The following is a 25410-nucleotide window of genomic DNA, read 5'->3' on the forward strand; positions in this document are numbered from 1 at the left end:
TAACAAAGCCATCATTCTGTTGAACCTAAAATAAGTCGACCATTTGCTAAGGTTGATGTTTTAGTGCTTTCCTCTTCTTTTGTTTTGATTAATATTCCCATAATTAATATCCATGAAGTTACTACATGAGGTGGCTCTGGACATATATGACTTGTTCAAGTACGTATTGTTTTATTGTCTCTTCAGTCGCCTCAGTACTCATCATTGATTTACAAACTTCTTCCGTCGTATACATGATTTATATTTTCAACAAGTTCATGCATCAACGTGCGATATTTGGCTCTGTTCATTATGTCAATGGTGACATTTGCCGCGTTGTTGCAAGAACTGACCACACGAATGTTTACAATGGATCAGCAGGGTCATTGTGGTTTCACAGTCCACCAAGACTGCTTCCATTCTTATCTTCATCTTGTGTGGGTGCATGTTTATATTTTGTATATTTATTCTTGAAAGTTCGGTATATGTAGTTGTTTTATTTGTTCATATTCTAAGTGTGCGTTTATGCAGATGTACGTTTCAGTTGTTGTTCCGTCCAGCTCTCTGGTTCTTCCTGTGTGAAAAAATTGGAGTTGTTCTGGTTGATATTATTTGCGATTTTCTTTGCTCCAAACATGACGTACTTGATGTGTTTTCACTTCACGTTTAAATTTATTCCACTCTTCACCTGTTGCCTTACCCTTATTAAACCTCTTACGGTATAATCACTTAATACAAATGTTCGCTGATACCTCTTCGAAACGAACCGTATACTATACCTTGTCATATGTTTCCAATCATTTAGAAACTTACAATACTATTTTAGTTTTCTTGACGGCCAAGGATGGAGTTGGTGCCTCGGCAGCCTCCTCTTCTGTGACCTTTGGAACTAAAAAACGCACCGGTAACTGTTTAATAGTCTTTGCGGTTTTGATATCCTTGGTGCATTGAGCTATCTTACGAACCGGACCAGGTTCTTCTTCTTTTCCATTTAGAGCGCTACTTAATTTGCCCTGGCTTTTGTTGCCTTTTTAATATCTTCAAAACGTTTGGCAATATCCTGTGTTGGTTTAATCAGCGGTGCAAACGTTTGTTCAAAGCCTGCTGTGATGTCTTCTCGTGCAGTTTGTCACGACTGTAACACATCTTTGACCATTTTGTGGCATCACAAATCAGTTCTTGGTGTTTATGGCGTTCGCGTGAGACACATTTATATCCAAACCCGCACGATATTTATCCCTGCAAGTTTCAGTCAAATTAATAGTGAGAAAACTATTCAGATCTTTTGTGATCTGCGTAAACATGTCACGAAATTCATCGCATTGAATACATTTTAGGGCGCAGTTCCACATACTCCTCGATTGGTCTACCAAATATTCGCTTTTTTACTTGTCAACAATCTTTTTATTGGCGTTGCTAAAACATTGATGTTCCTTCGAATATTAGCTGGTATCAGATTAATTTATCAAACATGCTTGTGCTATGTCTGCGTGCACATCAGCGGTCTTAATGTGTATAAGAAGCGAGTATGTGTCGGTGTTGAGACTCTTTACCCGGTCCTTGTGACGGCGACACGTGCTCCATCAAAGATCTTTCGAGACTCAAAGGTTTGGACAGCGATGAGCCTTCGAAGCTTATCTTGTATATAACTGGATCCCTGATAGGAATGATATGGTTAGATATGCATCTCAGTTTGGGCACATCGTTCAAGTGTCCATCCCCATTCTGCATTGGTGTATTTCTCCAACGGTTCGATAATCTTATCAATGCCTTTGCCAATTTCGTCATTGATGGCACTGATGTCTTTGCGATTCATGACTGTGCGTGCATCGCTGTGAATCCACGGTGTAGTAGGTTTTCTTCGGGAACTTTTAATAATATTTACTGTTTGATGATATAGTTTTCATTGTCATCATTTCCTTCATGTAGATAAAACTAATTTAAATGTTCGAATTAAAATGACGACAATCGTCATTTTCTAAGTTTCAATTTCATTTGGTCAGTCGCGCTATTCTATTTTAGTTCATCAGACAGTGCATTGAGAATATTATAATCTTATGGTGATTACATGATACTAACCCACAAGTGAAATAATCATATTTACCGTACATGCAGTCATAACTTTAATTTCTACCTTGCGCTTTGACATGTTAATTGCCGATGTACATAAATCACCATTTATAGCATACAAATCAGAAAATAACAGCACAGAAAGCAATATTTTTTGCCCGTATTAAACTGAAAAATATTAACATCTGTGCATAAATGATAATCGAGTGGTGCAGTATGGGTAAACTGTTTATGAATTAGTTATAAGTTCCGATGCAACAGAACTGTATTATTCATGTTTGGCACTAATCGGAATATAACCTATAAAAATATCGGCGTATGTTTTGTAGCATTTAAATGAAACGAACACAAATTTTAGTGCACGTGATCTTTCTGGAACCAACCGAATCTTATTTGTTGTCATTGTCATCCTATGCAAAGCTAAGAGGCTGAACTCAACATTCATTGTTTCTGTCAAACTTTCATGCTGCGTTCTATTTAATACAAGTAATATTCTCCGCTGGTTATAAATTCTCCAGGAAAAAAGTTAAAAGAATATTTGTTATTTTCGTAGGGACTAGAATGTTATGCAGTAAGAGCAAATGGTCAAAATGAGTGTTGTGGTAGCTAGAAAATAAGGCAGAAGTTGGATTTATTTATTAAGTTATATTTTCCTTATTGGTAGAGCAAATGAATAATAAATGTCAAGTTTTGTTGTATTTGTTCCAATACGTTTTGCTTCGATTTCAATTCTTATGTTTCGTGTCTTTTTTAAATATTAACATTTAAAATATTTTACAATGTCACCATTTGTGGCTAAAGTCTCCATGAAAGTCATTTCTTTGTAACTACAATGGTTTCATAAAGTTGTAAATGGTACTTTCAACCTTGCAATAATTGGATCGGATGAAAGTGTACCATTCGTATTCACAAAGGTGAAATATAAAGGGTTTCAAAAACCATGGTCAGTATCTGGAAATACAAAACTGCATAGTTAATAACAGTTTCATACATAATTTGCAATCAAAAAGATCATCATAAACACATTTGTATGTTAATGCTGATTGCTCTTTTTAGAATTCGTTTTTTATATATGCTTCACTATAATGTTTTTATTTAGTTTCTTTACCTTCACAAAATAATTTTCCCTAAATGCGTCCAATTATCAAAACCGGGTGTTCACTATTAATTTTCCCCTGAGGCTGAAGTCACTATACAATATACTTTCTGTTAAGACTTTAATGTCTTTTTCTGTATTATGCAATTAACATACTTCACTGGCTATCAAATCTCCAAAATAATCAGCCAATAAAATCATATGATCTTGAGAGGGACCACAATAAGATACAATAACAGTTAATTGACTCTGTTGGTGTAGGTATACCTTTAAATGGTTTTACCGCGGAAGAACGACACACGACTTGGATGTGTTGCAACTCATTTTTAAGACAATATATCGCCTTACTTTGACATAGATCGTTATCAACTCAGTACCCCGGCTAGTTTAAAAAAGGTCGAGTTATATAGATAGTAGAGATGGGAATGGTTCCCAATTTTGTCCACAAATGCACTACCAATGCCCTGTGGATACCCTGAATATATTTGTTTCAGATGGATTTCACGAATACACGAGAATTATCATTGACTCCATTAGAACGTGTTGAACGTACACATAAAAATTGTATACCTCAACGCTTCAGTGCTGCGCCAGAATTAGAAGTCTTCACATATTACGTAGTTCTTTTTTTTCTAGGCACGAATAAGGATGTATCATATTTTAATTTGTTTTGTTTAGCTTGGGTTGGATCACTGACCAAACCTGTTAGTTTGTATTTGAAATTAAAGTCTTGATTAAATTATGAATAACTGAATAAGTACTGTCAGATGTATTGAAAAGTTCATTAATCGATTTTATTATATATCAAAAGAGAGAACATACATATGACTCAGAAAAAGGCGTGACTTACATTATTTATATGTGTAAATGACTAAAAAAAGGCGGGACTTATATTATTCATGTATGTATATGACTAAAAAAAGAGGGGCATATACTATTCAAATATATATAGGACAAGAAGATAAGGCGAGGCTTATATTATTTGTTATTATATTTTGCATGATCCAGTTTCATATTGGACGGCTAACTTAAAAAGGGAGCGTATTTGCAAGCAAAATATATCTGTATTTGATGAGAAAATGGTTTCTCTATATCAACAATCATTGATGTAAATGCAATAATATTAATAACAATTGGTTTAAAGGATAGTCAACATTTTGGCACAATAGAACATGTTTATTGTGTCAAGGAGGTCTTATTGTTCACTTATTTTTTTCCTCTTTGTATCAGTAACTCAACGAGTTTATTCTTACTCCTTTCTTTGTTTATTTCACGTCTATAATCTACCAATGAATAAAATATACGTATATCGTCTACATCCAAATTGACATTAACCCCTGCTCTACCATAACTCGACTGCCTCCTGACTTAGTGATCCTGCTCTCACCTGTGATTATGCCCACGTTAGAGTGAAAATTTATTCGGGTTTCGGGCGTCTTGACATATCTTCCCCCGTATGTAGGTATCACATGTTGGTTTCTTTTTGTTTGTTTTTCAAGTTTATACGTAAACGCTTTACTATAGGACTCATTATGACATATACCACCTCAGTAATGCATACAATATCAGTACAATCAGCAAAAGGATACATAAATGGCCGGCAAATAAACCCACATAATAATCAATCAGTAACCTGTAAGTATATATATGTAAACTTTTGTTCATTAAATCAATCAAGCACAAACCAGATACACATTCTCAGTCGCTGCTATTTGCAATCCAAATGGTTGCAGTGTACTATAGTTCGATATTGCATGTATTGTAGACAACGTTCACAAAAGGTCAGTTACATTTTACGGCTCCAAAGTCAGTCGAACTAAGATATTTGAATGGCATAGTTACACTCGTCAGCGTTTGAAAGAATTTAGTTAAGACTATCGTGGAACATGAATAGCAGAAAGAATACAAATGCAATATGAAAGAAGTATTAAACAGGTTGTTGTTCAATCAATGACATAACAGAGAAAGTGTATATTCATATGAACTAGGAAGAACTCTCATTTAATATCATGTGTGAATTAGTTAAATCCACTGTTTTTGCAATTATTCCCTGTGGGCCACTCCACAGGTATAACGATTTTGTAGACAGGCTTGGCTTACTGGCTGGTAAATGTATCCAAAGTTTGTCGTGTACTTTCAATTTAGTTAATGTGGGATTCTTTTTAGCTACTTCTTTATGACGTTTGAATCGAGTGAATCTTTCTACGAATTTTGTTAGGGCAGCTGTCATGCAATGATATAAATGGTATATCGTATTGGTCAGTGAGGTATTAAATCGTTCAACGAGGCCATCTGCTTCAGTTTGATAAACTGAGGTAAATACTTTTTTCGTATTTACTTATGCACGTATGTCATTAATTTGTCAACCAGCCCTGAACTCAACTTTCACGTCATATTCTTGACGGGACAGGAACAATTTGACTAGTCTCTGTTTTATTAGACTGTTATCACGGTGACATACATAAGTAAACAATAAGATAGCAATGATATTAGTGACACTGCCTGATCATCTATGATAATTAATTTCGTAATTAGCATGGGGCTGGGGCGTTGTGACGATTGCATGCTGACATTTTATTTGACAATTAGATCTGACATATCATTTCAAATATCTGTAATTCTTTTTTGAAGACTAAGTTTATCTCTAGTTGAGCGATAATTCCTACTGTGTTATGTATGCATTAGTTTATTAATCGCAATGCTTACATTTGAAGTAGGTTTATTCATGGTGTTGGCTACATTTTGAACTATATATATATATATATATATATATATATATATATATATATATATATATATATATATATATATATATATATATATATATATACATACATACACACACACGTACACACACACACATATATATATTTATTTCCCAATGTACTATCAACATTTCAATTTAAATATCGTCTTTTAGAATAACAATAATAATCATACTAATAATAATGTTATTCCTCTTCTTCTTCTTCTTCTTATTATTATTACTATTATTTGAATCAATTTTTTATTTATAAGTAATGTATATCATGGAAATTAGAAATTATATGAAATTTTGTACAGTCTTTGGTTAATAAGGTAACTCATTTTACTTTTTCTGTCTATAATTTTTAATCGTTTTATCATTATTTATTTATTTTAATTGTTGATTCACGCCAATTTTCTCTCTCTATTTTAAACTTATCGCATATGATTTGAACCATCCTTTACTCACTATGTCTTTTTACAGTCACCCGTAAATATTACGTGGGGTGGATGGACAGACACCATGTCTGGGATAAAGAGTTACCACTTGGAAATTTTCAAACTCTCAGTAACTCTGTACGGTAACCTTACAGAAACTACACCCCTGAAACCGGCCCATTCTGCAGACATCAACCATACCCACGAAATGACTTACAATTACATCCACAAACCACTTGAAAGCGGAATGTACTCTGTTCTACTGCAAGTAACCGATAAGGCAAATAACTCTAAGATTGCTAGACGCTTAGTTCTCTATGATTCAGATTCAAATATTATCTTCAAGGAGGAGGACGACAAGACACTGTTTGTTTCCTCAGCCGTACCCGAGAGCGGATACATGTGGCAAACGGCAAAAAATGGAACAAAAACAGAGTTCACAGTACAGTGGACGAACCATTTTTTCAATAAATTAATCGTAGACGGAAAACTGTTGAACAAAGTTAGCGCCTATCCAATCCAGTTCCAAGAAATCCAAAGGGACGGCATCCTAAAAAGCGAGAAGTAAGTTTATTTGTACTTCTTGTTTGTTTGTTTGTTTGTTCCTTTTTTGTGGCGAATATCAGTTTATATTAATATGAAGCAACAAACCTAATGGTGCATATATGAGTCTTTTTCCTGCCAGTTTTACATTGAGCATTATGAGATTTACTATGTGCGTGGTTAGAACATAGTTTAAAACAAAGCAATGTCGCTTTTATCTATAAGTGATGCATTGCTCTTAAAGTAAAGGTTTCGTGCTTGTCAATATATAGATTTGGACCGTGCGTGTGTGTGCGCTTGTCCCGTCCATGTACTTAGCCATGTAAATGCTGTAGTTTAGAAAATGGAACTGCACGCACTTGTAACTTTAGACTGCCGAAATTATCAAATTGCAAATGCATTGAAAGTTCCTTGATACCATTGCATGCACACGGGAGAGGGGGTGTATTTAGTTAAAGAACATTTAGTGAAATCTATAGGGAGTTACTGTTCTTGTGAGAACCTCTATGATAATTTCTCATGTATATTAGTAAGAAAATTATACCCTTTCTCGGCACATAAGATTTCTAGAATGAATACATGATTGAATACTGATAGAATCACAGAGGACAAAAAATAAGTATTCAAAGATTCGTTTACATGGAGGGAGAGACAATTAGAGACATGGAGTTAAGGAAGTCTTGTCAAAAGAAACACATTTTGAAAATATGTAGGTATTTAATAACATAATTTACTCGTACGGAAATAAAACAACCATGAGCAAGAGCATTCAAGGGCTGAAGAAGACAGCAGTGGCAACAACAACAACAACTACAACAACAGTAATAATTTCAAAAAATATTATTATTATTATTATTATTATTATTATTATTATTATTATTTATCAAACTTAAATATGAACGTTTCTATGCAAACGTTTTAATTTTTAAAAAAATTCTACAACAAAAAGTAGGTGATGATGACGATAAAGAAGTAGAAAAGGAAGAAGGATTTATGAATTATATAAAAGTTTAAAACAATGCTATTATATGTTGGGCTGGATGCCTAGTGCAATAACTGGTGCGTACCATAATACACCATTGTTCACACAAACATGCTGTAAGAATCCGTAAAATATGGCTCCTTCTCTGTTTCAATGTTAGAGGAAAGAACGGGAGCTCTCCACAAATGCCAGTGTTCTCTTCAGTAGGGAACTGAATTACACTGAAAACAAACAGTATGTGAAATAATCCGTTAGCTGTTGTGGAATAGCCCTTATGTTCAATGGTAATTAGTGCAACAACCGTGTAGACTCTCTTCCGCATATTAAAGAGACAAACCTTTCTATAGTATTTAAATTGATCACTCACGGAGAAGGATAATTGGATTCTGGATGGAGGACACGACTTTATGAGTTCACATAACTTAGACTGACTAGTCGTTCGACTGGTGTTTTGCATTTTGCTGCAGCATTAATGTTCATACCAGTTTAGAATGAAAGAAGGGTTCTCGCTCCACCGAATATCGACTGTGAATAGCCTCTGCTTTGGACGTTTATCTTGGAGTTGCGAAGCAACATTTGCTGAGAAAAATTGAGAATATCCCTCATTTTCTTCCAAGTAAATGATCCTCTGAACATACATTCTCTGCAAATAGTTGCAGCTATCGCAAGGAACAGAGCTTCTCACCGATTGATAGTTACATAAAACAAAAGCATAGTTGATCAACTACTGCATGCCATCTAGAAAGGTAAGAACGGCCTGTGTCATCTGATTGCTGTTGTAAGCACATGTCAGAAAATTGTTTGAGACGTTTTGTTTTAAAACGAGCTGAATGTACATTAATGTCTTGCGCAGGTTCTTCTGTTGACTTGGATACAACTGATGGAGATCAATTGGCGGTTAGACTAAATACTCGTCATTAGACACCATCTCCACAAAATGTATCTGTCCCTTTCTGTATTTGGAGGGTATCACTTTATCATTAATTGGATTATAACGATTTCTGTACAGTGTCAAAAAAGCAAGACTGTAATTCTCTTCCATGATATTTCAATTTTGCATGTCAATGGCCATCTGTCTATGCGACCGATCAACGTGGAAGTTCAAAAATTCAAGAGCTTGTGGGGATGGGTTCTTCGCAACAAAGCAATCTTTAACACATAACATTGATTTTTTTTATTAGAAAGACGGACACCCCTCCATCGTCCTGTTTATTACCCGTTCTAACTTACGATATTCAAATTCCAATGGCTATGGCGATGTAACTAGGCATTTTTCAAGACAGAATTCTTCTGACCCAAAGTCCGTATCCAATGGCAACGCTTCAGGCGTTCAAGATGTTTCAACATTATTAAGAAAACTCTTTAACACAATGAAAGCATCGTGACCAAAGCGATTTCGTAGACATCATAACTTTCTGGAGTAGTTTTTGCATAAATAGTATCGGCTGTTTATTCCATATAAACTGTCTGAATCTTGATGGCAATGAATACATGGCTAGCCTAGAAATTGTATATTAAAAAATGTACAGCATATATTTCATGTTTATTCAGATGTACACTGTAACAAAAATCCTCAGCAAGTTTGTATTTCCTGTTTTAGGAAATAAATCTTGTTCGGAAAGAAATAAGATTGTTTTAGCAATCAGTCTTAAAATAAGAACGGTTTACTACTACAAGATTGTACTCAAACTAGACTCAAAACCTTGTCCATCTGGATAAGTACTTCAAAAAAGGAACAAAGTATTCATATTTTGGGTACATAAACGATATTTGGTTTGCGGTAACAACAGTAATTCGAAATATAACATGATTAATGCTTTATACAAATCAGTGAAAGGCTGATTGTACGTTCTAAAGGACAAATACTACATTCTTCTTTTAGAATGATCGCAAAACAAGGGATATTATACGAACATATTGCACAGGCCAGTGCATGTTCATAACATATATTTATTATATATTATTTTGTTTACTCCGTTAACTTTATATTGTCTTGACAGTATTTCTCCATACTGCACTGCTTCATACTGCACGACACGTCTGTATACAAATAGTATAGTCTGTTAAGAGGTACTTTTGATTGTAAGCAAACACCAGAGTGTAGCAGACACCAGGGTGTTTGATTTATTAGATTTGTATGTAGATATCCTAATCTAGCTGTTTGTTTTATTTGAAAGGGTTGACAATATGGATGAGTTCATTAAGTTACAGAAGAAACTTTCAACCAAGCAAACCAATAAATATGATATCCGCAATGTTCACAACAAACAAGTACACGCAGTATGGAAAATACTTTTCTGTGGTTTAGATGGTTATTTACGAGAAATTTTCATAACTATTAGCGTATCCGATGGATCAGAATATGAGCCGTGTCCACATGTGTATATAAAGATAGTACAGATAGGACATAAACATAGATCGAATTTAGCAATAACAACAAGAAAAATACATAACTTTTGGCATCTTGAATTTCCTCAAAATTTACTTACTTAATTATTTCTATCAATCAGGATTAGATGGTTTCTAAAAATGGATACACATGGCGAAGTTGTAGTGTAATTTAGACTACATTTCCATCAGAAATCACATTCCAAATTTTTTTTTACTGCCCTCCCCCCAAGGAACTGAATTTGATATTGCCTAGCAAACAATATTTAATGATGCGTGTTTTGGAGAATTTCAATTTTAAAAATGCTGCATCAAGGCCAGTCCCTACAGTCATATGAACATCGTACGGAATTAACCAAGGTAATAAATCCAGTCGATTGCGACTCGAAAAGCAGAATTTACTTTAATCAACAGAAATTCAAAATCCCTCTATTCCAAGCCATTTGGAAAAGTTGTTTCATGCTGCATTCATTCACAATAGATTCCAAATTCCAACTTTGAGTAGCGGAAAACGAGATATATTTTAACGAATGACTGAGCGCACGATATGAAACCAAGAAATTTATGTAGTCGTTAGGCGGTGCTATGTGCCCATGAAAAGTGTTAATGTGCATTGTTCAATAGACGGTTGTGTATATACTTTGGAATCCAGCATACATTCAATAACATTTTTCTGATAGTGTGTTATTTGTTTTATTTAGGCTTGGGACGGAAAGGAAATGAATATATAAATTAACGATTACTACATTTGTATAAAAAAAATAAAAACCTATTTTTTCTGACAAAATACTGCACTACTATATTTTACCAAACAAATGCCTTAACCTATGCATATTGCAATCTCCAAAACAAACAATCAGTATGAAATTATTTCTTTCAAATTCCTACTAAATGAACAGATTTGTCTACCCTGGATTTGATGATAATGAAGGTGAAAGAACTATCGAAGAAAAGCCTAACAAGAATGGCATAGTCCGCTTTGAGGTGAATGCTATTTACACAGATGACACTGATGAACCGGCTAATGGATGGATTAACGTCAATGGACTATCTGAAAGTCATAGATTTAGTGCAATGCTCAGAGATGGGAAGTTCGCTCGAATTTGGGTGCGAGCACACGATGTTCTCAGCAATACTAAGGCTGATAAGACAGAAGTTCATTTTGATTCCACGCCACCTTATTTGTCAGAGGGCTTTGCTTTTCTCAGGAATCAAAACGGGACCTATAACCACACATCGAGGTATAATACATTTTAGACAAAATATCGAAAATATATTCAGCTGTTCTTATTTTGTTAATGAAACTTACCGGTAAGCGATTTTTGTTATATAACGTCTCTGAATCAGGGGCCATAAACTACCCAAATAGTTAACTATTTGAAAGTATTGTTAAAATCAATTATAAACATCCTTATTTAGTTCTTTTTATTGTATAAACTTCCTCGAATCGTGTCATGTCATGGAAATAACCTTTACGCATTTAACCTTTGGTTCCGAAAACAACTGAAACCAAAATTGTTCATAGATGATACATTCTTATATAAAATTGGACTCTATTGATTTTATAACAAAGCGTTTCCCATTATGTTCATGATTAAGGCATACAACAAGAAGTTAAAGAACTGAAAAGAAATATTTGAAATACTTTTAAACGCTGAAAATTAGAGCTCGCGTTTTAATGGCGTTATTAATTTTAGATCCGGATGTGATAATAAACAGCTTAAATTTCTAACGATTCTTTTCGATGCATTTAACAAATCATGGAATTTCTTTAAAACATATCATACAGCAAGAACAGCACGATAGTTGTCTCTCTTATAGACTAACGTTCGATGCATGGGATGCTGATAGCGGAGTTCATAAGATCGGATTCACGCTGATTCGAGACGATACAAGGCACATTCAGTACAATGGTTACGCCGCTGCGTCAGTGAAAAACGTGAGTAATGTAGGAAACACTATCATTTGCATCTGTGTTGCATGCGAACTGATTGTGTCAAACAGTAATCTTCCAAAACTCAAGAGGATGCGTTGTAAGAGATAACCTAATTTACTTGTATGAAACGTTTGCTTACTAAACATAAGAATAAACAATAAGTACTTCACACATGTGTCAAGAAAATGCTTATCAATCACCCAAAATGAGAACCCTTCTAAGTGTTTGTCCGTCGATGCATTGTTAAATTTGATTTTCATTTGTAGTATTTATACCTGTTAGAATTTTAAAAGTAAGATATCAATTGAAACGATGTGGATATTGATTATTGTATTTTATTACATACGCGAAACAAATTCCCATTATTCCTTTCTTAATTAGGACTAATATTCAACATTTTGATATATATATAACAGAGATACAATTGTAGCTTAGCCGACTCTTCGTGTGCGCCGTTTAAATGGACAATCGAACCATTCGCATTCAGAATCCGAAGCTGTACATAAGCTGGCTTATGAATGCGAAGGTGGAGTTGAACCGTATAATCGTGACAGCATACAACAAAACTATGCCCAAAAATGCTTTCAGCGCGACTGTATGTGTTACCTTTCTTTATAGATATCCTGCAAAGCTCACGAATGCAAATGTGTCCTTGAGAAGTGCTTCATAGTTGCTCAGAATTTGGAGCTGGACAATTGCTGGTTTATGATGGCCAAGGAGGACTTAGACAAAGTAAACGTCACTGTTGAGGTCACAGTTTACAACCAAGCACTGTTAGAGACCACGTTCAGCGTTACCGTGAGTATCCTAGCGTCATATCTTGAGAGGATCTCGAAACAAAGAACATTCTTTAAAAGCAGCCGTGCTTATCTAATTTCCTTTACAGTTTGTACCCCAAATGCAAATTTCGAAATGATAAAATGGGGACAACGTTTGGCTAGTCCAATCGACAGTCTTATTTAACCACTTATATTTTTTGTTCTATTCTGTGCTAAGAAAATAAAAGACATTAAAAGGGAGACAATGACAGTATAACATGCAGATTGAATGAGACTAGTTTTGTGATTGTGCCTCTTGCTGCTCTTTATAATCTATTTTTAAATCAATGAGGTATTAAAATTCTTTTAAGCACTATAGCAAAAATGGAAACAAATAATTTCTTTTTAATCGAATCATTGCACTAAAAAAGGAAAGTTATTTTTTAGTAACGTATGCCTCGACTTCATGATGTCACTGTAATATCATGTATACATATTGTGTATTTATAGTTCATCGTATGCTCTAAATTTGCAAACGGTTCTGTATAAAAAATATACATGTTTGAATGTATCAATCAAATGAACCACAGTATTATATAATTCTCAATTATGATATGAGAACAAACAATATATTTCTGGAAAAAAAGAGCTTTTAATGCAGCGATATCACCTATTATTTTTCAACATTCAAGCAGTTAAAATTGCTGCATAAAGGAATCGTTCCTTCATAAAATAAGTCGTTTTTGTTTTCTTCTTTGCAGGTTGACAAAATACATGAATTGAATGGTCTTGAAAAATGTAAGTAATCTCACCAAAATTTTGACAGTCTTTTCTTCAGTAATTTGAAGACTAATGTTCAAAAAGTATTGCTCTGAATTGAGAGAATGAAGAGAATATTGTATTCATTTCACAGTGAGACTGAGTTCAAATAAAAGTAATCGCCCAAGAACATTTCTATAATATTGGTATTCATCTCCTCTACCATTCTCAACGCATACAAATAATTCATTGAGATAAGGTAAGACTTCATTTTAGATTGCATGCTCATTACAGCCAAATTAAAATATACATGTATTTTAAACATAAGCGATCGTAGGTGTCTCATGTACAAAAATGGAAAAACATACAAAATCACAGATAGTGTATGAGATGGTTACTAAAATCTACGAAGGACTTCAGCAGTTGGTATGTTTCAAATTAAAACACTTTTCCGGTTCTCTCAAATAAATATAAATAGAATTGTTGGCAGAAAATAGGCATTCGCATATACGGTATCGCTCTACCTTTCTCCAACAGTTAACAATTTATTTGCATACATTGTTAAAGATTCTGGTCCAACCAATATACGTGTAACTAAAAGTACCGCAAATAGCGTTCGGCTTGAATGGGATCTTCCTGAAACCGAATCCTGCTACGGACGGACGGATATCGTGATCGTACTGTATACACAAGATGGCTCAACCAAGGTTTACACTGTCAGCAGACACACCAGATTTGTAGACATGATCGGACTGGATGCATCGCAGGACCACAACGTGGTTTTCAGTCTAGGGTTTGAAGGGCAGAGACTTGGAAACATGCCTTACACGTTCCGCACACGTTAGTAAACTTAGCTTATTAATGTATACTCAGAATGAAACTGCCATTTTTCATACGTTTTCAAACTGCCTCATCTTTTATCTACAACATATCTTATAATGGATAACGCCATCGTGATGTAATTGAAATTTAATTTCTCGTATGTATTATATTTGTGTGCAACTATGTTTATAGTCAAATGAATGATGTCAGGAGAATAAAGTAATAAATGTCGAGGTATACATGGAAGGAGGTAAGATAATAACTTTAATTGCATACAGTCGGTTTGATTTGCTTTACCTTTATTTAGTCTTTAATTTCTAATGTTGTGTTTAATTTATCAGCATTGTACACCTTATCAAAATAGTCCAACTATGAAATAAAAATGAATTGTACTAGAAAAGAAACATCAATAGCAAAAGCAACTGAAGTCATATACCAATTCATCTTTATTATTGACTTCTCTTTCAACTAGCGAACGTCACTCTGTTCCCATTCTTCTTTTCTTTCTTTCTTTCTTTCTCTCGTTGTTTCTTTCGTTCTTTCTTTCTTTCTTTTTCTCTTTCTTTCTTTCTTTCTTTCTTTCTTTTTTTCTTTCTTTCTTTCTTCACTAAATATTCTTTATATTTAAAGCCGAGGAAGATAAATCAGCGTCAATCGGAGGAATTATTGGAGGTGTTATAGGTATGTATGTATGTATGTATGTATGTATGTATGTATGTATGTATGCATGTAACACCAACATTAAATTCACACAATCAGTACGAAACCTAATTGTTATTCTGGACAGTACTCTTACATTGCACCAACATGTTATGAACATATGCAAGGCTGCATATCTTGAGCTGAGACGCATCAGCTCAATTCGCAAATATCTTTCAGTTGATGCCACTAAAACACTTGTCTGTTCATTAGTACTTTCAAGACTGGACTATTGTAACTCAATTATGTCTGGTTCATCTCAATATCTGCTCCAGAAACTTCGAAAAGTTCAAAACACAGCTGCTCGGATCATACTTAGAGTACCACGATCAGAGCACACCTCCCCGCTGCCCTGTACCCTACACTGGCTATCCAGAATCAAACACAAAATGTGTTCTCTGTGCTACGTTTCACTGTCGGACTCTAGTCCAACATACCTATCCGACCTCATCCATGTGTACACACCAGCAAGATACTTACGCTCCTCTTCTGACAATCGTATGTTCATTATTTCCACTATGAAAACAAAGTTATATGGACAGCGTTCTTTTGCATACCATGGGCCATTAACGTCTTATGAACTGCCCACTGAACTTAGACACAAAGACACAGTGATCACATTCAAGAGGGCTCTCAAAACTCACTTATTTCGACTGCAATAACAAAGTTAACGACCTAATAATATTTCCTACTTTAAATATTATCAGCATGTTTTTTAAAAATGTTTTCTAATTTCATGTTGTTTGTTTTTGTAATCATATCATTATATGTGTTTTATCTTATAGGTGTTGTCTAATGTTGTAAAGCGCTTAGAGCTTCTAGGCGCTATACAAAGTCCTCATTATTATTATTATTATTAGTATGTATGCATGTATGTATGTATGTATGTATGTATGTATGTATGTATGTATGTATGTATGTATGTGTGTGTGTGTGTGTGTGTGTGTGTGTGTGTATGTATGTGTATTTATTTATGGCAAGTGCAAATAAATTACCAACGAGCTTTTCCGTCTTACATAAACTTTATAATTGAAGTAATTCTAAAATTTTACCAAAACTGTTACGTGGTCTAGTTGCAGTTCGATGAATTTGTTTATTGATGATGCCTTATTGTTAAAATTACGAGTTGCACTAGTAGTTGATAAATGGGGGTTCTGACAACTCTCATCATTGTGTGATGGAAGGTGGTTCTGACTAACTTTTTCCCTTAGATGAGTTCTCCTGTTTACGTGAGATGGGCTCACTTTTTTCTGATGAGGGTTCTGGCTCACTGTTTTCCTTACTGTGTGCGATAATGTCCATGAGAGAGTGTGTGAATACCATCGTCAGAGCAGCATTTGTCCTTGAAGGACCATAGTTCATTTTTATTGATGAGTTGTGATCGCAAGGTTCTCGTGGAATAGTAACGTAAATATCCATGTAATGACTCTGTGTAATAATCGATGGTGGCAATGTGACCGATGACCGTTTTCTTTTACTCCTTTGACTTTTGTCGGGATAGCATCATCGTCGAGTGCAATGCAATACATTTTGGATCGAAATCCTATACATTCTGTGATGGGTATTCCACAAGTTTCATCTTTGAACTTTCCACGTTTCTTTTTATTGTCTTTAGAGTGAAATGGGCTTTTTTTCTGGATAATTGCTAAGATCAAAGATTAATGAATAAAGAAATTTTTACCGAAGTCCGTCCTGGTATTGGCGCGTTGTTGTGTATTGAAGCCGACGTAGTTTTAGTTGTTGTTGTTGTAGGGTTTAACGTCATTTTTCAGCACACGATAGACTATACATGGCGGCCAGTAGTAATGGTGGAGGAAGAACCCAGGAAAACCCTGGGAAGAACCACCGATCCACGAGAAGCTACTGGCAAGTTTTCTCACATACCCACATTGGCTGAATACGAGACTCGAACCCACGCAGACAGAGGTGAGATGGCAGTGATCCGTAACGCACAGCGTTTTAAACCACTCGGCCACTCGGGGCCCCGAAGTCGCCATAGGATTTCATCCATGGAGATTGTTTAAACTTGAGAGCTCGACGAACTTGCCTAAGAACGACTCCATGCTGAAGAGGATTTTTCTTCGAGTAGTAAATGATGTATCATGTATTGTGTCTTTTAATGGAAAATGAGTACGAGTTTTTGATCTTGGCATCTCCGATGTCAAATTGTGGTTTTTATGTTCGAGTCGTTGAGGAGAATGCATGGAGGGTGTATTAAAGATTAGTTCAGTGCAGAAGGGACGATCGTTATGACAGTCGTGGAGATGTATTCGCCAGCCAGCGATACCTCCAGATCTGAAGCTCCCACATGTTGAGAAGACCCGCCGCTGACGAAGGAAGTCCGTACAAACTCATGCCACCCATGTTGAGATTTTCCGTCATCGTGCCACCCGTTAATGACGGATAACTTACGTCGGTGATTGGTGAGATTGTGGCCTCTCATGTTGAGATGACCAGCCATAGTATCTCTGACTGACTTTATCATCACTCGACAAGGAACTACTTTCCGATCCAATCAGCGTCCCAAAGGAGGTGTACGACTTTTGATATAGTAAAACATCAACACACTTCAGACCTGATCGGATCATGCTGACCCAACGTCAAGGGATATCTATCGCTAAGCATAAGAAAGCTCGGAATGCCTTCTTCTAAATTTGTCTGCATCTCAACTATCCAAACAAGGAGGATTATCGGACATTTGCTAAAGGTCATCGTTGGATCGTTATTGCTAGGATTGCTTGGCCTCGGAAAAGGACTCCAGCTGACAGGAACCACGAGAGGCAAGGGTATGAGAAAAAAGGTCTTAGGCAACTTCGATCTCAAACATCTCCTAGGATCCAGCGTTTCCCATTTCAGAGGTGTATTTTCTCAAGATCAACTTGTTAAACAGATGACACCCATTGAGAGCTTTGCCATTAACCTGCAAAATTATTATGATGGGTCGCCATCGTGAATGACCCTCATTCGAACGATATAAAGTATTTCGATTCTTTTGGTTTACCTCCTCCCGATGATTTCGTGCGCTATCTCCACACAGTGTCTGAAGGATCAGTGTATAATTCGATGTAACTACAACAACGATAGCATCTGTGGATAGTATTGAGTCGATTACATCCATCAAAGGCATCAAGGACACTCTCTCGTCGGGATCGTGTTAGGTCTACAATAATATCCATTCCTCATATAACAGTTATGGACTCGTGGTGCCTCAAGTGTAAATCCAAAACGGAGAGAATAGTCCCCTTCGAGGTGGTCACCCAAAATCATCGCCACATGATCAAATCGAGATGTGCTGGTTGTGGGTCTAAAAAGCACACATCATCGTCGGTAATGTGTCATAACTTTGTATACAACATGCACCATTGCAGACACTGCGATCTCGATACAAGCTGCAAAGACCTTCGCGTATAAAGAAATGTGTGCGTGGGAGACTGTAAAATATGTGGACATCGACAAATTCTCAGAGGATCCATGGATATCCATGCTTTCATGGAACACTTCCCCGACCTCGTGGTGGATGGACGTTACCAGGACTTAAATACACAGGGCCGTGGAATCCTTTAGAACAATAAATGGATAAACACGATCAGCCACTACCAGGCCAGGAACCCTACAACGGTGTTGATGCCATCGTGATGCATCACGATATCTGTTAATCTGATCATCCCGACGATAAAGCGGGATGCGATCGAATCATGCTGAGGGACTTAAAGGCACTAAAGCCTATACATTTCAGAGAACGGATAGATCGCGTTCTCGTGCCTGGCATCATTTTCACTAAACATAAGTTGGGCATTGGCGTATCAGAATATCCGGCCATGACATTGCTGACAGAGGAACTGCATAAACCCGCACGCATGCATTTTCCACAAAGCAGAGCCATCGCTATAGACGCAGACGAGATATGTTCAGCAGATCTCGTTGATATGATAGATTACAGCGCGTACAAAGATCATTTCCATTTTCTCATGACCGCCATCGATGTCTTTAGTAAATACGCTTGGGTCAATGTTCTCAAAAACAAAAATGGAACACTCCATTGTGGAACCGCTGCATTAAAATCATAGGTCCACGAACATCAAATAAACTCTTGGTGGATCACCGAAATGAATTTTATAACAAAACAGTCTCAGAGTGGCTAAAAACCGTTTAACAGAGCTTTCAAACATCTCATGTTGAAGAAATTAACCAACGCTAATGCCAAACGATGTTTAGATTTCCCACCAGATCTCGTCGACTACTACAATCGTACCTGCCATCGAAGCATTCGAATGACTCCAGCGGAATCCCCTTCCAAAGATCAAAAACAGAAGGTCGTAGAGGCCTTATTTTTCGATCCAAATTGAAAGTAGAGAATCACTTCAGAATCAGCAGACAAAAATCCACGTTCGTGAAAAGGTACACTCCTTACACTCTTCAGGCGAAACCAACCAAGGGTCTTGCTACGAGCAGGAATTACAAAACCAAAAAGCCAGGACGTCTTTAAAGTTGACAGAGCCATCTCTATCAAAGGGAATAAATCACTCATCAAGTGGTTTGGCTATCCTGAACAATTCAACCCATAGATTAACACCGCTTCCTCGACTAGGATAGCGCCTCCGAAATAATCGTATCGTACTCCGAACCCAAAATTCTTCTCAGAGACTGTCCTACATTTCGAGGTATGCTCTTGAAGACCCATCTTCTCAAAGATACGCTTGAACACATCCTCAATTTGTTATGAAGTTCGCACGATCAGCCAACTGAACTCCAGTCACATTATTCAGCCAATAATGAAAGTCATTTCGCTGAGACCCCGACAAATGAAAACGCTTCAATTTATTTTTGATGTAATACTGCTGAATGTATCGCTGCACTGGGCGTTGATTACTTTGATTACGCCTCTTCAGTCATTTTCCTCCTCATCTCTCTCTTCACAATATATCATCTCAGGCACATAATTCAAATCCGTACGCTATCAACTCCTTCGCACGCTTTAACCACTCATGAGACTCCTCCTCACTTAATTCAGACTCTGGGTCCTGACTCTCCTTACTGAGTCCCAACCTATCTACACTCCAGGGGAAGCACAGAAGAGACATTCTATTACAAAAGCACAACTCTAAAAGAGTGAGTCAGAATCCCCATCGGTAAAACGTGAGCCAGTCTCACGTAAACAGGATAATCCATCAAATAAAAAAAGTGAGCCAGAACCCCCATAACCCAGTAGTGTAGCTTTATAGAGGCTCTTCTGCTCACTCCTTCATCACACAGTGATGAAAGTGAACCAGAATCCCCATTTTCAGCTACTTGCACATCAAATTGTAAAGTACTAGAGTGGAGAAATGCTCACACATATATCGCATTTTTGTTTAAAGCGGGCAAGTTCAAACTTTAGCAAAAAAAATTGTTTATCTTTTACCCGCAATTTGTTAGTTTTCACTCCATGACATTTTCCATTTACAACAATATCACTAATAACAATATATTGGTGATTATGATGCACGTTCCACTTTCTATTCCAGTCTCTTATCTACACGCATATAATAATAAGTATACAATAAGTGTAATAATAGGTATAATTATAGGTTACTGCATTTGTATTGGAAAATATGAACGAGGTTTTGGATGGAATACTGTACGAACTTGTGAGTGCAATATATCCTTCCGAAAAAGCAGGTTCATATTTTCCCATACAAATGCAGTAACCTTTTTATTATATGCTCATGTTTTTTATTCTACCTAAGGTTTAATTATACAAACAAAATACACCAGAAGAAACAATGTAAATGAATGAATGCCGTATTCCAAACTAAATACACAAGTCCAGATTTGTCATTACACAATGACATCATTATTAATGCGCACATAACTCCACCCAGATAAATTTGAACTTAGTCGCGCGCTCGACAGAACTTTCGAACGAAAATGGCGTGTCTAGTTAAAATTGAAATTTGCAGTCATATTGTGAATGAATGCGCATTGCAACAACTTTTCCATTTGATCTGGAATGAATATCTTTTGGTATTTTGTTTCGATTCAACGAACGTTTGTGATTTTGGACTGGATTCATCTGTGCAAATTATACATGAAATACATCGGATTGAAGTGGCGGGGGAGAAGCGTGTTTACGTCTGCAAATGTGTTTCTGTTTCTGCCACTGAATGTTTGAAATCATAACGTGGGAAAAATATGAAGTCTTTCAATTGCAATTATCAAAAGGACGCTATGGAATTCGATGCTTATTTCATTTTGAGTGCAGTAAGGAGGATGCAATTGCACTTATCATCGAAATTACAGTATATGCCTTGTCACTTGTATGTTATTTGTAAGGACATAATCTTACGTCTTTTATATAATGTAGCTAGCCTAAATCCATAACATTGTATCAACGCGGAATGTGCAAAAACAACTTGGTTTTATTGCAGTCCACGAAACATGTTTTAGTTCATTCAGAAACAAATTTAAACAACCACAACGTAAAGAGCCTCTTACGCGAGTGTATATGATTTGTTTACAAATCTAAAGTACGTCTGCGTCATTGTTTGTTTACAATAGAAAGTAGTTCCTTTATTCACGTGAATGCTATATGTGTATTGTCGCGCGCGTTCAGTATCGGGGAATATTGAACGATTCTGACAATATAAAGTTAACAGGGAAAAAATGAGCATATAATAATGATAATTATACTGATAAGTACACATTATGTACAACCAGCTTAATATTATTTACCGTTTGCCTAGCGACTGACTTCTTGTGCACATCGACTTCTTACCTTTTACCTTGTTCTGCTCTCTTTTCCGACTGAGAGCACAACGTGTTGATCAGGTTGCTGGTGCATGAGAGCTGGTGTCGGTTTGTTCTGGTTCCGTTGTACATACATACATACATTATATATATATATATGTGTGTGTGTTTGAGTGTTTATGTGTTTGTGTGTGTGTGTGTGTGTGTGTTCAATGATATACCTCTGTCATACTGCATTAAAGCTTTTGGATAGAGATCAGAAACACACGAAAACACTACATAAGAATCAAGCGATTTAGTGCAATCAACATATACTTTCTGTATATTTCTGCTTCGCACGATCGAACGTACACTTCGTGTTAATGAACTTAAGGTAAAGGTTGCTGACTATGCTGAAGACAAATGTTAGAAACAGAAATGAATGCAATATAAACTCGATCACTCGAACATCTTTATCTCGAATTATTGGCGTCATTAAAATGACACGTTACATCCTGCAAAGCATTTGCTCCTCTACAACCTCCAAAACTGAACAAAATCAGAAACTACAGCAAACTCCCGTGGGCCTCAAAACTGTTATCTTTTGATGTTCGATTATATAACAATAATGCTTTTATTTCAACTGCAGCTGCTGCAATCATCATTGCTTTGGTCATAGTAATAATAGTCTTGATTAGAAGGGGGAAGCTTGAGCCTGTCAGAGAACGCTTACGTCCAATGACTGTCCGAATCAGAAACACGATCAGGAGACGTTCAAAGAATGCATATGCCGTGAGTAAATTTCTGTTGATGTGAAATATTTTTCATTGCGTAGGATTGTGTAATTTATTTATTCAGGCGATGGATGTGAATCTGACTCGCAAACTAAAAGTACGATCGCATTTAAAGATGTAAGAGTTTTGAACACATATTGCGTGTTGTGAGTTTCATGAGCAACTTCTGTGCTTTGAGTTTATGTAAATTGCAAAGCATGCACCGGTGACACGGTTCTTATAACGTCATATTGACATATATTGACCTCTTCAAATTAGTCATCGCTCAGTATGTAATTTTGCATAATATGCGAAAAGAACAAAACTAAGTAATTCAGAATTTACATATTACAATTTATAGGCGATATTAATGACAATAAACAGTAAGTTTGGTTATTTTCTACAGAAAAGTGATGAGGACGAGATGTACATTTACGGTGGAATGAATTTTGATGAACGCCAGTCTTGGCACATGAGTCGAAATAACGTCATTCTCGAAAGTCTTCTGAAGAGTGGTCATTTTGCCAACATATTCAAAGTGTCCGTGACTTATGACGCAAGGAATCAAGAAAGTGCTGTCGCCAAGTGCCTGAAGGGTTATAAATTTTCTCCCTCTATCTACCTCTCTCTGTCTCTCTGTCTCGGTCTCTCTCTGTCTCTCTCTCAGAGTTAGGTATTCCTTATTTCATATTATAATTTGTTCAGTGTACAGTCGTGCTCCAACGTTATATTTTTTGAAAAGTTGGTTTTGTGCCAAGCCTAATGATAGCATTAGAAAATATAATGACAGCAGAAATACTTGCAAATCGTTAATTATATGCTTATTCAATTCGTATGGAAGTTTGAAATTAAAACAAAATATTTGTTTCAAATTTCTCTTCAACAGAGGGCTACACTAACAGAGACAAGGAACTGATGATGGCAAAAATTAATTTTAGCGGCACTCAGCTTGTAAATCATCCAAATGTTCTAAGGTTTATTGGGGCCGTTGTAGACGACAATGACAGTAAGTTAACAAATCGTTAAATTTGTCCAGGAGAAATATAAGCATTACTTTAATTGTTGTAAAAGTTGTATATTAAAAATTGTCACGACTACATATTAATGCACGTGCATACATGCATGTCAAGCAAACAAACTACATAAAGTTTCCTTCGGAGTACAATTAATTTTAAAAATGCACAATGATTATGACAAAATATGTTGCGTTTTACTACCATTAGCTGTAGAAGGAATGTTTGAAAATATTTTTAAATCAGATAAAACGTTGTTGAACATACGTATACTTGTATAAATGTATATAGTTGAACATCACGACAACACAATCCTTGGTATATAAAGTTGTTCTATCCCAGCCTGTATCTCATCTGAATTCAAACAATCGTTTTAGCAATGTACAATCTGCATATCACCGTTGCCACAGTACTGAAATTACTCCTCTAAAAGTAGTTAATGACATTCTCACTGCTTTGGATAGCGGAAAGATTACAGTCCTCACCCTCCTTGATTTCTCTGCGGCATTTGACACAATATACCATGATATATTACTTCACCGTCTCCAGAATGTATTTGGCATTTATGATACAGCCTTACTGTGGTTCAAGTCCTACTTGGTCAACAGGACACACATTGTGACTGCAAATGGAATACACTCCAGCCCAGTTGATCTATGTTGTGGTGTTCCACAGAGGTCTGTTCTTGGACCTGTTATCTTCATTCTATACACTCAGCCGCTCTCAAGACTATAAATCATCATCCAGTGTCTCACCAATTGTACGCTGATGACACGCACATATACAAATATAGCCACCCAAATGAAGTTGATGCTACCATCCAAGGTGTTGAGAGGTGCATTTCTAATGTGAAATCATGGATGACATGTAACAAGCTGCAGATGAATGGTGATAAACCTGAGGCCATTCTGATTACAACACAAAGACTTTCTACTTCACATCCTTTACCTCAAAATATTATTATCAGCAACACCAACATTAAATTCACACAATCAGTACAAAACCTAGGTGTTACTCTGGACAGTACTCTTACATTGCACCAACATGTCATGAACATATCCAAGGCTGCATATCTTGAGCTGAGACGCATCAGCTCAATTCGCAAATATCTTTTATTGATGCCACTAAAACACTTGTGTGTTCATTAGTACTTTCAAGACTGGACTATTGTAACTCAGCTCTGTCTGGTTCATCTCAATATCTGCTCCAGAAACTTCAAAAAGTTCAAAACACAGCTGCTCGGATCATACTTAGAGTACCACGATCAGAGCACACCACCCCGCTGCTCTGTACCCTACACTGGATATCCATTCGATCCAGAATCAAACACAAAATTTGTTCTCTGTGCTACCTTTCATTGACGAACTCTTGTCCAACATACCTATCCGACCTCACCGATGTGTACACACCAGCAAGATACTTACGCTCCTCTTCTGACAATCGTAAACTTATTATTCTCACTTTGAAAACAAAGTCATATGGACCGAGATTTTTTTGCATACCAGGGCCGAGCAACGTGGAATGAATTGCCCACTGAACTTAGACACGAAGGCCGAGTGGTCTAAAACACTCTCCGTTACGGATCACTGCCATCTCACCTCTGTCTGCGTGGGTTCGAGTCTAGGATTTGGCCAATGAGGATATGTGAGAAAGCTTGTCAGTAGCTTCTCCTGGGTCGGTGGTTCTTCCCGAGGTTTTCCTGGG

General features: G+C 36.3%; 1 protein-coding gene across 1 annotated transcript in view; it reads left to right on the forward strand.

The window, feature by feature from the left end:
- The window catches only part of LOC149784066 (uncharacterized), a 93903-nt gene that overhangs the window by 54532 nt on the left and 13961 nt on the right, over nucleotides 1-25410 (forward strand). Inside the window, exons 9-18 of the mRNA XM_089932167.1 lie at nucleotides 6375-6892; nucleotides 11141-11482; nucleotides 12063-12180; nucleotides 12796-12975; nucleotides 13697-13733; nucleotides 14262-14534; nucleotides 15147-15197; nucleotides 22570-22712; nucleotides 23100-23289; nucleotides 23580-23699. Coding sequence (XP_089788293.1) covers nucleotides 6375-6892; nucleotides 11141-11482; nucleotides 12063-12180; nucleotides 12796-12975; nucleotides 13697-13733; nucleotides 14262-14534; nucleotides 15147-15197; nucleotides 22570-22712; nucleotides 23100-23289; nucleotides 23580-23699 — 1972 coding nt within the window. The remainder of the gene's footprint in view (nucleotides 1-6374; nucleotides 6893-11140; nucleotides 11483-12062; nucleotides 12181-12795; nucleotides 12976-13696; nucleotides 13734-14261; nucleotides 14535-15146; nucleotides 15198-22569; nucleotides 22713-23099; nucleotides 23290-23579; nucleotides 23700-25410) is intronic.

The sequence above is a fragment of the Sinohyriopsis cumingii genome, chromosome 14, assembly GCF_028554795.1.
Source record: "Sinohyriopsis cumingii isolate HCF-2022 chromosome 14, ASM2855479v2, whole genome shotgun sequence".
NCBI lineage: Eukaryota > Metazoa > Mollusca > Bivalvia > Unionida > Unionidae > Sinohyriopsis > Sinohyriopsis cumingii.